Source organism: Haliotis cracherodii, unplaced genomic scaffold, assembly GCF_022045235.1.
Source record: "Haliotis cracherodii isolate W230 unplaced genomic scaffold, xgHalCrac1.p SCAF_14, whole genome shotgun sequence".
NCBI classification, from domain to species: domain Eukaryota; kingdom Metazoa; phylum Mollusca; class Gastropoda; order Lepetellida; family Haliotidae; genus Haliotis; species Haliotis cracherodii.
This window is the reverse complement of record NW_027266269.1, coordinates 28,230,187-28,244,498: the sequence shown is the minus strand read 5'-3', so window position 1 is coordinate 28,244,498 and position 14,312 is coordinate 28,230,187. Positions and strand designations below refer to the sequence as shown.

General features: G+C 44.5%; 2 protein-coding genes across 2 annotated transcripts in view; one reads left to right on the top strand and one right to left on the bottom strand.

Moving 5' to 3' along the window:
• LOC139460674 (aminopeptidase Ey-like) overlaps positions 1–6,673 on the bottom strand; it is a 33,583-nt gene extending 26,910 nt beyond the window's left edge. Inside the window, exons 1-2 of the mRNA XM_071242154.1 lie at positions 6,437–6,673; positions 817–1,348 (exon numbers count right to left, since the gene is read on the bottom strand). Of these exons, the coding sequence (XP_071098255.1) occupies positions 817–1,348; positions 6,437–6,668 (764 nt within the window). The 5' untranslated portion in view covers positions 6,669–6,673. The remainder of the gene's footprint in view (positions 1–816; positions 1,349–6,436) is intronic.
• An 894-nt stretch (positions 6,674–7,567) lies between these two features.
• LOC139460336 (uncharacterized) lies at positions 7,568–9,983 on the top strand. The gene is made up of 3 exons (XM_071241829.1): positions 7,568–7,601; positions 8,565–8,779; positions 9,540–9,983. The coding sequence occupies exons 1-3, from the start codon at positions 7,568–7,570 to the stop codon at positions 9,981–9,983; spliced, it is 693 nt and encodes a 230-aa protein (XP_071097930.1).
• The last annotated feature ends 4,329 nt before the right edge of the window (positions 9,984–14,312 follow it).

Below are 14,312 nucleotides of genomic sequence, written 5' to 3'. Positions count from 1 at the left end.
GTCGAATTTGACCACTCGACGCATCTAGTCGCCAGGTACACGCAGTGTTAACCTCGCAGACGTTCACTTTAGTACTTTAAATTACTGTAAGCGAATTAGGTGGGACAGTCGTGATGTCTTTGCCACTACAGTAAACTACGGAAATAACGAACTCAAAGGGACCACTACTTTTAGTTCGTTATAAGCAAATATACATAATAACTACAGTCAATAGTCGGGACAAGAAAGTAAGTTCGCTATATCCGTCACTTCGTCATAAGCGTGTTCATTATAAACGTAGTTTACTGTAGTTTATTGTCCCTCACTGAGCCTGACACTCGCCCCCTCCCTGCTAACACGACACCACAGGGGGACATGAAGTCTCACGATGCCAGTTAATTCAGTTCCCTGATCTAGCGGTTAGAGCAGAAGGTCAGTGGTTCCATGCCCGACCAAAACATGTTAAAGATGGTACTTGTTGTTACCCTGTCTGACGCTCGGCATTAAGGGGCTTAAAACAAGGACTGGTAGGTTCGCAATCAGTATACTGTATCTGAGTGGAGAATCCGTGTTAAACTGCTGCATGGTATCTCAGTGGCCGTGCACTATAAAACTGGCATTAACATTTCATAACATATCAGTACATGTATTTTTACACAGCAGTGCAACATCCGCGAAATTACTTTTCAATAGGTTTACAAGACCACATCAACCGGTTGTTGACAAAATGTGGATCAGGTGGTCAGGTGACTTTGTTGATTGCGTGTCTTTAAACAACAAACAAACAAACAAACAAAGTATATATAGTAACAATGATAACCTGGTACATGTACTCACTGTTTTTGTCCAGCCTCGTCTGTGTCGTAGCCGAACGATATTCCGAATGGTGATGACGTCAGCTTGTCCTCATAACGAATAGCCAACTCGTACCTCTCGCCTACAGTCAACTTCTCGTCTAACACAACGGTATAAAACTCCTCCTCTTTATCATAGATTGCATCAACAATTCCTGGAGCGCACTGATAGGTTCTCAGTGGTTTTAAAGAAAGAGATTGTCTGAAAATGGTTAGCTCTTTGGCATGAAGAATAATATTCGCCGTCGGTGTTTTTACGTCAAGGAAGATAGATACGTTGCCGTGGAGTTTGAATAATGATGAATTACATTGGAAGATGTCAATGAACAGCTCCATATTGTAGTGATAAGGTTCGACATGACCGGGGAGGGTTTTGTTTACAGGCAGCGGCTGTGTGGTCGTTGTCGTGGTAGCAGACGTAGCCGAGGATGATGTTGACGTTGATGACGTGTGTTGGGACGAAGCCGACAATGCCAGCGTTGATATCATTGTGGAATTCGTTAGGTAATCTTTGCCTTAAACATATAATTGCAAACTGTATATAACTGACTCAAAAAGGTTTTGTTTGTTTGTTGTTTAATCCAGACAATCCAGTGATTGACATCATGAGCATCGATCTACGCAATTAGTCAAATAAGTCAACAAAAATAACTTCCCATAGTACATATTTAGTCATGAACATAAAAAACTGTAAACAATGATTCGAACTCGGTAATATCGCACAGCGCAATAATATAACGCACGCTACCAAAGTAGTCCACCATTTGGCGTGGCCAAATTACTTCAGTTTCATGGCAACGTAAACGCTTAAACATTGCATGGTTTTCCAATCATATGCCATGGAATCCTGTGCACTATTTATAACATAATCTAATTGCATTAATTATTTATATTAAAGAGATATCTAGTTCGGTAGAAATATGAACCAAAATCGCGATGTGTAATGATTGAAGCGACAACTTGATCCAGTATTAATTGAGGTGAGGTGAAATTGGGTTTAACGTCGCGTCCAAGATTATTGCACTTATATAGCGACGTGCATGCACGTGTGTGTGTGTAGCTGCTTGTACTAGTCCGGACTGATGCCGATTTATAGTGCTAGCTCACTGAGATACCATGCCGCAGTTTAGCATGAATACCCCACTCAGACACAGTATACTGACTCCGAGCCGACCAGTCCTGGTTTTAGCCCCTTAATGTCGAGCGCCAGACAGGGGTAACAACAAGTACCATCTTTTAACGTCTTTTGGTATGACGCGACCGGGGATCGAACCCCGGACCTTCCGCTCTCCGGGCGGACAGTATTAATTGAAACAAAATATGGTTACAGTTAGTATTGAAGCAAAATCGTATTATGTATTTTATGCGTTATCTGATTGTGTTGATATGTGGTAAAACATTATTAAAATTATCTTCTTTTGGGGGTATTTGTTTGAAGCGAAATCAACTTTTAGGTGATGTGAAATGGAGTTTAACGTCGCGTCCCACTTATATAGTGACGTGCATGCACGTGTGTATGTTTGTGTGGCTGCTTGTACTAGTCCGTACCAATCCGTTTTATAGTGCTAGCTCACAGAGATACCATGCCGCAGTTTAACATAAATACCCCACTTGGTATACTGACTCCGAGCCGACTAGTTCTTGTTTTAGCCCCTTAATGCCGAGCGCCAGACAGGGTAACAACAGATACCATCTTTTAGTATGACGCGGTCGGGGATCGAACCCCGGACCTTCCGCTCTCCGGGCGGACGCTCTACCACTAGACCACGGAGGCGGTCTATAAACACATTAAACATATGATACACGTGAACTAAAATCTAGCTGAAATACGACACCAACGGGGGATTCCAAATTGAATGCGCTTTCTACACAAATCTAATAACATTGTTGCAGGACAAAATATATAATATAAATCAACACCTATCAATGGCTTTCTGTATAGCTTTAAGACAGTACACATGGTGCCCAGTTCAACGATAGCCCACTATGTCGAAACCATTAAGGATAGCATGCAGTTGCTACCGTTTTGTACACATGGACTGGGCTCCATCCTCCGCCAGTCGCAGAACTCATCCATATACCGGAAGTACTTAACTCGGAGTGCTTGAGATATCACAGCGCCTATATCCAGTGACACAAACGTACTTTTAGGCCTGCTCGTTAAGAACATTTCATTTTCCCACCATTATTTAAGAAATAAACGACGAGTGGGAGTTGTTTACCGTACAATAAACACTGGAGGGAGAATAAACCACGAGGGGAGCACTCGTCGTTTATTTCTTATGTGAGATATCAACATTATGTACAGCATCTTTACTCGTCGTTATATGGCTGAAGTTATGCTGACGCGACATTAAATTTTAACTCACTCACTACACAGAGCTCCAGATAAGCTGCGTATCTGCGTAAAATACGCATCAGAAATACGCAGTAAAATAAAATCCAAGCGTATCAAATACGCAACGAACATTACAGATACCCTGCAAAAATAAAACTTGAGCATATCATCAAAATATTGTGAAGTAACCCTGCGTATTCGATTAGCAAATCAGCAACTCATTTTGAAATTATATACGGGCATTTCGTCAACCTTGCCAAACTCCACGATGACAGTTACATCATGATCATTTGCCATCACATTTTTGTGGAAGTATCGCGGTATTTTTGAGTCCTATAAATCTCTCGAACCCACACGACACCAGTTTGCAGGGACTAGATGAATAGTGTTTTTAAATATTTAACTTAAATACCAACATGTGTAAAAACACCAAAAGCTTATCTGGAGCTCAGACTACAGCATCAATAAGGATGATGATGACATGTACAAGCGTTTAAAATAACCACCCGTATTAATAATTATGACTCCCTCAATAGAATGCGACCTCTGCAATGTCGGACAAGTCCATTTTATGCACAGGTGGGTATTTCCTGCATACTCTCACAATCCCCTTGTCCATTACCTGTACCTTTTCTCCCAGTGACGATTGGCATATCTCCCTTGCTTTTGAGTGTGATCGTTCGGCCATCGCGTTTATCTGCGTTGCTCAGCTACATCTATCGGGAACAACTCACAAGACAATCCCCTCTCAAAGAATACGTCGTCTAATATACGACGTCATCAAGTTGCGAGCGCACGTTCGAATCTCCAGAAATGACGTCATGATAGAACAATGTTTTATCGTGAAATAAACCACGCTTCGTTCTTTATTGTCTTTGCGATTTATCGCGCAGCTATCTTATATTTTATGTTAATACAACCACGTACGCGTGGGTTCCGGATGAGAATTGGTCCCCAGCAAACTATGCTGGTCGTATGGATCTGTTGTCGGGCTCGGTGACTTCGTTGATTGATGTACATGTACCCAAACGGCGTGTATCATTGCTCATTATATCAATCCCTGGGTGCCGTTGTACAAAACAACCATAGCGCTAGGACTGTCGTAAGTCTAGGTTAAGGTATGGGATTTACGTTCACCTTAGCGCTAAGATTGCTTTGTATAACGGGACCCTGGACCGTCTATAAAACAACTGGCGACTATAAAACAACAAACAAATCGAGTTAACCGAGTTCTCGTCTTCATACTACCGCCGGCATACACGGGAGTCGAAGGAAGCTTTGTTCCGCTGCTAAAATAATATATAAGTTGATACCGTCGACGGGCACTTCGTAACTGATTTATGCAAGGATACAAGTCTCGCGACATTTGCAATAGTCTCGCGGGACTTCATAGCATTAATGGTAGCGTCTCAAAAACCACACTCTCAATAAGTGTTAACATAAAAACGAGAAGTTTTGATACACAACAGACACTAATTATGCATAATATTATAAACACCAACTGTTTTATGAAGCGCCTTGCTGTAGTGTCATACCGAATTGTGTGTACGCTTGTGCTCTGATAATTCATGATACAGCTACGCCGCGATATGACTGGAATACTGTTAAAAGCGGCGTTAAGCCCAACTCACTCACCCCATAATACAGCTTCATACATTCTGGAAATGTTCCCATTGTATTATATGTTTCCCAGTATCACAGACCACGTGGCACACCTCTGTGGTAGCGCACAGCTGGGCTGTGTCAACATGGGTATCTAAACTACCAGGCAAAATACGCTATACATTTAAGTAAGAGGGTCGCTTACATGTGTGAGTTAGTGAATATGGTTTTCCGCCGCTTTTAGAAATATTCCAGCAATAGCAAGAAGGGGGACAGGAATGGGTTTTGATGGGGATTCTAGAAATGGTCTCCGATGGGGAATCGAAGCCAGGTCTTCGGCGTGACGAGTGAACGCTTTAACCACTAGGCTACACTACCGCCCCCGCTAAAATGAAACAAACAAGACAAGAGGGACTAAAGAAACTATACCTTTTAGTTGATTTTTTCACGTTTGATTTAGAATTGAAAATATATTAAGTTTACAATATCAATCCAAGCAGTACAAGCAGCCACACACATACACACACACACACAAACAAACACACATACACACACACACGCGCGCGCGTGCGCACGCACACACACACACACACACACACAGTCGCTATATAAGTTCAATAATCTTGAGCACGACGCTAAACCCCATTCTCCTCATTTCTTCATCAACTGGGGCGGGCGGGTAGCCTAGTGGTTATAGCGTTCGATCGTCACGCCGAAGACCAGGGTTCGATTGCCGACATGGGTACAATGTGTGAAGTCCATTTCTGGTGTCCCCCGCCATGATATTGCTGGAATGTTGCTACAAGCGACGGAAAACCATACTCACTCACTCTTCATCAACTACGGAAGTTGATGATAATTTAACAACATAATTATAACGCCGCACACAGCAGTATTCCAACTGTGTGTCAGTGGTCTGTACATAATTCACCCTGGCACAGACAACCAATGATTGTAGGCATGAGCAACCATCCACGCAGTCGGGGTACGATATCAGGCTATCAAACAAGTAAATGAGTCTGACCACCCGATCCATTAGTTCGTCACTAACAACCAGCACAGATTGGCTGGGGCTTATATTCTTACCTGGATTCCAACGGGGATATTGACACATACATTGTCTAATCGATTATTGTTGATGTTTATTAAATTAAAAAAACTGATACTTATATGTTTTATCTACACATACAGTATTCATACAGTATTACCTTTTACCTGCCTAGATTTAAAGTGCTACCCCACTGCCGCAGTTTAACATGAATATCCCACTCAGACACAGTATACTGACTCCAAACCTGCCAGTCTTTGTGTCAGCCTCTTAATGCCGAGCGCCAGGCAGGGTAACACTAAATACAATCTTATAACGTCTTTTGCTATGACGCGGCCGGGAATCAAACCTCGGACCTTCGGCTTTTCGGGCGGACGTTCTACCACAACGCGACGGGGGCGGTGTTTTAAGACGTTTAGGCGTGACTTTACACAGCAATCAAAGGTACATCCAAGCACCATTGAAGACACGCTGAAGACCCGGGTTCGATTCCCCACATGGGTAAAATGTGTGAAGCCCATTTCTGGTGCCCCCTGCCGTGATATTGCTGGAATATTGCTAAAAGCGGCGTAAAACCATACTCACTCACTATTAACGTAATAATGGGATACTTACTTGAATAAGGAAATCCGTGGAGCTCCTCTCTGCTCCGTATCCCCCCGACCGGAAGTGACGCATTGGGCATGTGGCACTGACACACAGCATGGCGTGGTTCTGCAATGAATACAACAATGCCCACGACAGCAGCCAATATCACCGCCAACAGGATCAAAGCACAGGCACAGGGGACACTCAAGTAAAAGCCTCTTGTCCTCTCCTTTAACGGTGGCCCTGTTTGTCCTTCCATCTTCCTTTACAACTACATACCATTGAGTGATTATGATTCGCAAAGGTGTCTGTTTTAAGCACTTCCGGTTTCCTCCCACGAGAAGTGTCCGTGATGCAACGCCCATATAGACAGGTGGAATAGCATTGGTTGGATTGGTTTTCACATCGCGTTTCTCCTTACTCCGTCACAGCCTCTCAGAAATCAGGTGTGACTTGCATTCAAACATTACACCTCAGAAGTTGTGTGATATAAACACATGTCACAGCCACGGTAAACAAGTTGTTGCATTTAAAAATAAGATTATGTATTTTATTACAGATGTGTGCATTGTGAGTCCATTTCCTTGCCCATACACTGCAGCTATCATTTAGTTTTGGTTGTTTGTTGTTTAACGCCGCACTCAGGAAATTTCCAGCTATATGACGGCGGTCTGTAAATAATAAATTTTATCTATTATCTTCGGAAATATTTGTCGGCTTACCTTATTTAAAAAATACATATGACAGACCAGCTCCCAGGGCCCCGCCCACCACGATCATCCCCGCGGAGAGTCCGCCCAGAGCACCTGTAACAGAGGGCAGTGTCGTGTTACCACAAATGAGACTATCACTACCAGCACTACCACTTGTGATGTGGTAGTGTTTTTGTTTTTTGTTGTTTGACACCGGACGCAGCAATATTTCAGCTATATGACGGCGGTCTGTAAATAATCGAGTCTGGACCAGATAATCCAGTGATTGACATGTTGAGCATCGATCAACGCAATTGGGATCGATGACAGCGAGCCTGACCACCCGATCCCGTTAGTCGCCTTTTACGACAAGCATAGTGGCCTTTTACGGCAAGCATGGGTTGCTGGAGACCTATTCCAACCAGGATCTTCACGGGTCTACTATCATTTAGCCGCACTTTCCACTATGTCTGTACAAGCTCATTTCCGCATCACAGGGTGTATTTTGTGATATATGTCTAACAGCTTCTTTGACCTTGATATTTTGACCCGTGAAGATCCGGGGTAGAATAGGTATTCAGTAACCCATACTTGTCGCAAGAGGCGACTGACGGAGTCGGGTGGTCAGGCACGGTGACTTGGTCATCGCATCCCAATTGCTTAGACCGATGCTCATTATGTCAATCATTGATTGTCTGGCCAGACTCAATCATGTACAGACCGACCCGTGAAGATCCGGGGTAATATAGGTCTTTAGCAACCCATGCTTGCCGTAAAAGGTGACTATGCATGTCGTAAAAGGCGACTAACGGGATCGGGTGGTCAGGCTCGCTGTCATCGATCCCAATTGCGTTGATCGATGCTCAACATGTCAATCACTGGACTGTCTGGTCCAGACTCGATTATGTACAGACCGCCGTCATACAGCGAAATTCTACTCTGTGTCAATACATTTTATTTTTCTGCCTTCGTCATTGTGTAGTTTACTGTACATGTATATATTGTGTGAAAAATTCGGATCTAGTACACTACCTGTTCAAATCATTCAGCGGTCATATTTATGGGGATGATTGAAATTACGCTTTTGGTGTAACCGACCTATGGTCTTATTATCTGCTGAGGCACGGGTGGCCCGGTGTAGGTTTTTCGCAACTTCGTGTGCAGTTCGGTTTCGATCCCCGGTTCGACTGATTATATTTTTAGGTTTGTTAGCACCACGCTCGTGATGATGGGTTTTAGAAAAGAAGTGAATGTCTGAGACCCGCATCATTTCGGGACTTCCTCCTAGATGGAGCCTGACACGTTGCCATTTAACTGAAATATTGTGTAAAGCGACGTTTATCCCCAACTCTCTCATTCTCTCACTACCGTCCAATCATTGACACCTCGTACATGCACGCGACAATAAAGACATAAAAATGATGTTATTCAATCATTGCTCAACGTCTGCACGAAACACCAAGTATACGCGGGTAGTGGAGAGGGCAAGCTGGACCAGGTATACGCGGGTAGTGGAGAGGGCAATCTGGACCAGGTATACGCGGGTAGTGGAGAGGGCAAACTGGACCAGGTATACGCGGGTAGTGGAGAGGGAAAGCTGGACCAGGTATACGCGGGTAGTGGAGAGGGCAAGCTGGACCAGGTATACGCGGGTTGTGGAGATGGCAAGCTGGACAAGGTATACCCCGGTATTGGAGAGGGCAAGCTGGACTAGGTATACGCGGGTAGTGGAGAGGGCAAGCTGGACTAGGTATACGCGGGTAGTGGAGAGGGCAAGCTGGACCGGGTATACGCTGGTAGTGGAGAGGGCAAGCTGCATCAGATATACACGGGTAGTGGAGAGGGCAAGCTGGACAAGGTATACGCGGGTAGTGGAGAGGGCAAGCGGGACCAGGTGAATACTAATACTCCAGTGGGAATTCTTGACCAGGTATATGCCGGAAGTCGAGGGGGCATTGTTGACCAGGTATATGCAGGTAGTCGAGGGGGAATTCTTGACCAAGTATATCCGGGTAGTCGAGAGGCATTCTTTACCAGGTATATGCGGGTAGTTGAGTGGGCATTGTTGACCAGGTATATGCAGGTAGTCGAGGGGGCATTCTTGACCAGGTATATGCAGGAAGTCGAGGGGGGCATTGTTGACCAGGTATATGCCGGAAGTCGAGGGGGGAATTCTTGACCAGGTATATGCGGGTAGTTGAGTAGGCATTGTTGACCAGGTATATGCGGGTAGTCGAGGGGGGCATTGTTGACCAGGTATACGCAGGTAGTCCAGTGGGCATTGTTGACCAGGTATATACAGGTAGTCCAGTGGGCATTGTTGACCAGGTATATGCAGGTAGTCCAGTGGGCATTGTTGACCAGGTATATGCAAGTAGTCCAGTGGGCATGTTTGACCAGGTATATGCAGGTAGTCGAGTGGGCATGTGTGACGAGAGGGCAAGCTGGACAAGGTATACCCCGGTAGTGGAGAGGGCAAGCTGGACAAGGTATACGCGGGTAGTGGAGAGGGCAAGCTGGACAAGGTATACGCGGGTAGTGGAGAGGGCAAGCTGGACAAGGTATACGCGGGTAGTGGAGAGGGCAAGCTAGACCAGGTATACGCGGGTAGTGGAGAGGGCAAGCTGGACAAGGTATACGCTGGTAGTGGAGAGGGCAAGCTGGACCAGGTATACGCGGGTAGTGGAGAGGGCAAGCTGGACCAGGTATACGCTGGTAGTGGAGAGGGCAAGCTGCATCAGGTATACACGGGTAGTGGAGAGGGCAAGCTGGACAAGGTATACGCGGGTAGTGGAGAGGGCAAGCGGGACCAGGTGAATACTAATACTCCAGTGGGAATTCTTGATCAGGTATATGCAGGTAGTCGAGGGGGGCATTCTTGACCAGGTATATGCCGGAAGTCGAGGGGGCATTGTTGACCAGGTATATGCAGGTAGTCGAGGGGGAATTCTTGACCAGGTATATGCAGGTAGTCCAGTGGGCATGTTTGACCAGGTATATGCAGGTAGTCGAGTGGGCATGTGTGACCAGGTATACGCGGGTAGTGGAGTGGGCATTCTTGAACAGGTATATGCAGGTAGTCCAGTGGGCATGTTTCACCAGGTATACGCGGGTAGTGGAGTAGGCATTCTTGAACAGGTATATGCAGGTAGTCCAGTGGGCATATTTCACCAGGTATACGCGGGTAGTGGAGTGGGCATGTTTGATCAGGTATATGCAGGTAGTCGAGTGGGCACTCTTGACCAGGTAAATGCTAGTAGTCCAGTTTTTCCCCATCTACTGCTTCCGCGGTTGATGAGCCCATCGTTTTTCACCAGTATAAGGATCATTAATCTGCCACCGTGCCTCTTGTATCTTGGTAAAACAGTTGGCGTTGAAGCTGACTGCCATGTCATACTCCAGAAGGGATTGCATTAAGGTGGTTTTTGGTCTTTCCTTCACAACGAACTTTCTTCGATTTGACAAATTTTTCACCTGCATGCCCTTTCATAGCTTTGATTTGCTTCTGTTCAGCCACTGCTCTTTAACCACATCCTGGTTGTGAGACGTCACTTCTGTTTTGACGGATGATCGGGCCGCTTTTGACGCTAGGGGCTTTCTGGGTAGAAGGATTTGTAATCGAGGACGTCCCTTCACCACTGTTTGGTTAGCACCTTTCGATCAATTATCAAATAAATGCATAAATGTACTAGGATCTGGTATATACAATTTGCGTTTCAAAGTTTCAGTCGAAGAATGGATAGCGACGTGAGAACTATCGCACAGATTGCACATCAGGTCGAAAGTAGAATTGTTCATGACTTTCAGGTTTCACTTACCAAACCGTAACACATTTAAAGTGTGTGAGTGAGTGAGTTGGGTTTAACGCCGCTCTTAACAGTATTCAATTTATATCTCGGCTTGTCAGCTTAATGTGTGAGGAAAGCCCGATGTGATGCAGGTCTCAGACGTTTACCACTTTGGTGAAACCCACGACCACGGGTATTGTGCTGACAAACCTAGAAACATAATCGGGGCGAACCGGGATAAGCCCCATAAGGACTAGCCCCTGCCAGAATTCTAGGAGTTGAACAGACTGTCTTATGAGTGGGCAGACTGAGGATATTTGGCAAGATTTGCTTTTCATACCACATCACAGCTTACAGTGTCCCATTGCCATTAGGCCCGTGAAGACGCCGGGGTAGAATAGGTCTTCAGCAACCAATGCTTGCCGTAAAAGGTGACTATGCTTGTCGTAAGAGGCGACGAACGGGATCGGGTGGTCAGGCTCGCTGACTTGGTTGTTACATGTCATCGATCCCAAATGCGTGGATCGATGCTCATGATATTAATCACTGGATTGTCTGGTCCAGACTCGATTATTTACAGGCCGCCGTCATATAGCTGGAATATTGCTGAGTGCGGCGTTAAACAACCAACCAACCAACCAACCATTGCCATTGGATTTTCTGTCTCACACGTTTATCCAATCGTTTCTGTCCTGCAGGTGATAAACACATTAAAATCTTATCACCGGTGTCCCAGTCTTCAAAAACCACAGCTATGCAATACATATAATATAATATATATAAAGTTTAGGAATCATAAAGTCCTTATGACTATCTCTGCATAAATCGCTTTGATGTCTCATTTTGTGTCACAGTTAATTTGATGACCTGGTTCCCTACCAGGAGTGAAGTGTACCTATAAGTCAATTTCCCTTATCCACACGTATCTTTTTTTGAATTCGACCCTCGTTTTAACCCTCTAGTACGATCTCTCATTTCTTATTTTTCAAGGGAGCTACCCACAAATAGCGTGACAAAACGTCAATGAATATAAATAAATATCACACATTGTCAGTGGACTTAAAATATCTGCCCACATCCATTAAATCCAAGTTTGCTAGTTCGTCGAGACTGTTGACTCGAGCTCGAAGTCGTGGAAATTTGAACCTCATGGGTTTGTGAAGGCTATATGCATCCTGTTCTTGAAAGTAATCTTTCACTCTCTTTACGCTTTTTCAAACTCAAATTTAGATTGACCGTAAAAGACCCCACTTTGGGGCAATATAGTATTGCTCCAAAACCTTTTTCCTCTTCTCACTTTAACGTGCTTGAACGATTCAGTAGCCATGGAACAATGATCAATACTATTCTAGCTTGCAGTAAAATAAGGGGGCACGGGTGGCCCAGTCGTCTAAGGCGCCGCGATTCGCTGTGCAGAGTTGCATCCCTTGGGCACGCCAGAAACCTATGATTGTGGGTTCGAATCCCGGTTTTTTTGCCCCGATTATGTTTCTAGGTTTGTCAGCACCATACCCGTGCTCTTTGGTTTCACCGAAGTGGTAAACATCTAAGACCTGCGTCACTTCGGGCTTTCCTCCCACATCAAGCTGACACGCCGCGATATAACTGGAATACTGTTAAAAGCGGCGTTAAACCCAACTCACTCACTGCAGTAAAATAAGAATAAAAACGATGCAACATTCAACTATATATTACATTGAGAACTCTTTCCAACTGCAACATTTTTACAAGGCGTTTTCTTACTCTGACACCCAAAGGTGAGTTTTGAAGTAAACGTCTCAATTGTCTTTGCACTGGTATTGACACAAAGTAAAAGATGACAGAAGATAAATGGGCTGACTGATATATGCTGGGTAGATGACGATTACAGGATGTGTGTGCACGTTTGAAAAGCAAATTCAAATGTCAACAGGTAATCTTACAAGGTTGCATGCTTCCTCTTCTCTTATTCCTATCACTTCCAAAGAATACATTTGGAGATTGGAACTTTTTCAGTTGCTCGGTCTACTTTCTTTGCATGCAAATTTAATGTCTTTAGATAACATGATAGGAGAGAGTTATTTTTTATTACACAGCTTGACCTACGCTGTCTGCTTTTCTGTGAACTTGGCTAAGAAGTTCTGCTTCTTTATCTAAATGACATGTTTGAAGTAGCTATGGTACCCATTTTTGTAACTAAAATAATCAAGCATGTGCTAAGATCAAATGGTGGTATCAGTCCTTTTTACGTTGCTGTTAGCAATTGTTGTACCCATGTGGAATGAACCTGGTACGAGGAGCCAACACCACTAGGTTACCCAACGGCCCTAAACCGGAAATGAATATATCGCTAACATTGGATTCTCTGTTTTAAGATGGCCTGCCTGACGTTCATGTGAAGGTAGCGAGAGGCTCTTTGTTGTAAAGTCGCCTTGCATCTCATCAAAGCGTAAGGCATTATTATCTACACTTTTGTAGAGTGGGACCCGTGAAGATCCGAGGTAGAAAAGGTCTTAACCCATTATTTCCGTAAAAGGCTTGTCCTAAAAGGCGACTAACGGGATCGGGTGGTCAGGCTTGCTGACTTGGTTGACGCATGTAATGGTATCCATATTGCGTGGATCGATGCTCATGATGTCAATCACTGGATTGCCTGGTCCAGACTCGAATAGTTACAGGCCTCCATCATATAGCTGGAATATTGCTGAGTATGGCGTTAATAAAGAAAACCCCCAAAACCCACATTTTGTAGAATGTAAGTGGTGAATTATTCATAACTTTTACAGCAGCGGTGGAAACCAGACACCTACCAACATGGCAATACTGGTATCTCCTGCTGTATCATCTGCTTTGCGTTCTGGGGATCATTTATATGAAAGACAACTGTGCCATCTATTGCAGTTAAAGCATCACCTTAAAAAGGTGTGTCATCTTAATTGTGTTTTAGAACCAAACGAATCAGGACTGAAGATCGGTTCTTCATTTTGCAGTTCGAGTGGCCCCGTGGTCTTGTGCAACACACTTGGCAGTAGAGTGAGTGAGTGGGTGAGTGAGTTGGGTTTAACGCCACTTTTAACAGTATTCCAGGTATATCACGACGTGTCAGCTGAATGTGGGAGAAAAGCCCGAAGTGATGCAGGTCTCAGACGTTTACCACTTCGGTGAAACCCATGAGTACGGGTATGATGCTGACAAACCTAGAAACATAATCGGGACGACCCTGGATTCGAACCCACAGTCATAGGTTTCTGGCGTGCCCAAGGGACGCAGCTCTGCAAAGCGCATTCTTTTGCGGTTCAGTATAGAACCTCTACTCTCTCTCTCTCTCTACCTCTCTCTCTCTCACACACACACACACATTCCAAAAAGAAGCTTGAGTAATTTTTGCCTGCGCTACCAAATTGCCAAGGACAAATGCAATATGAAATGTGAAAAGGGGAGATG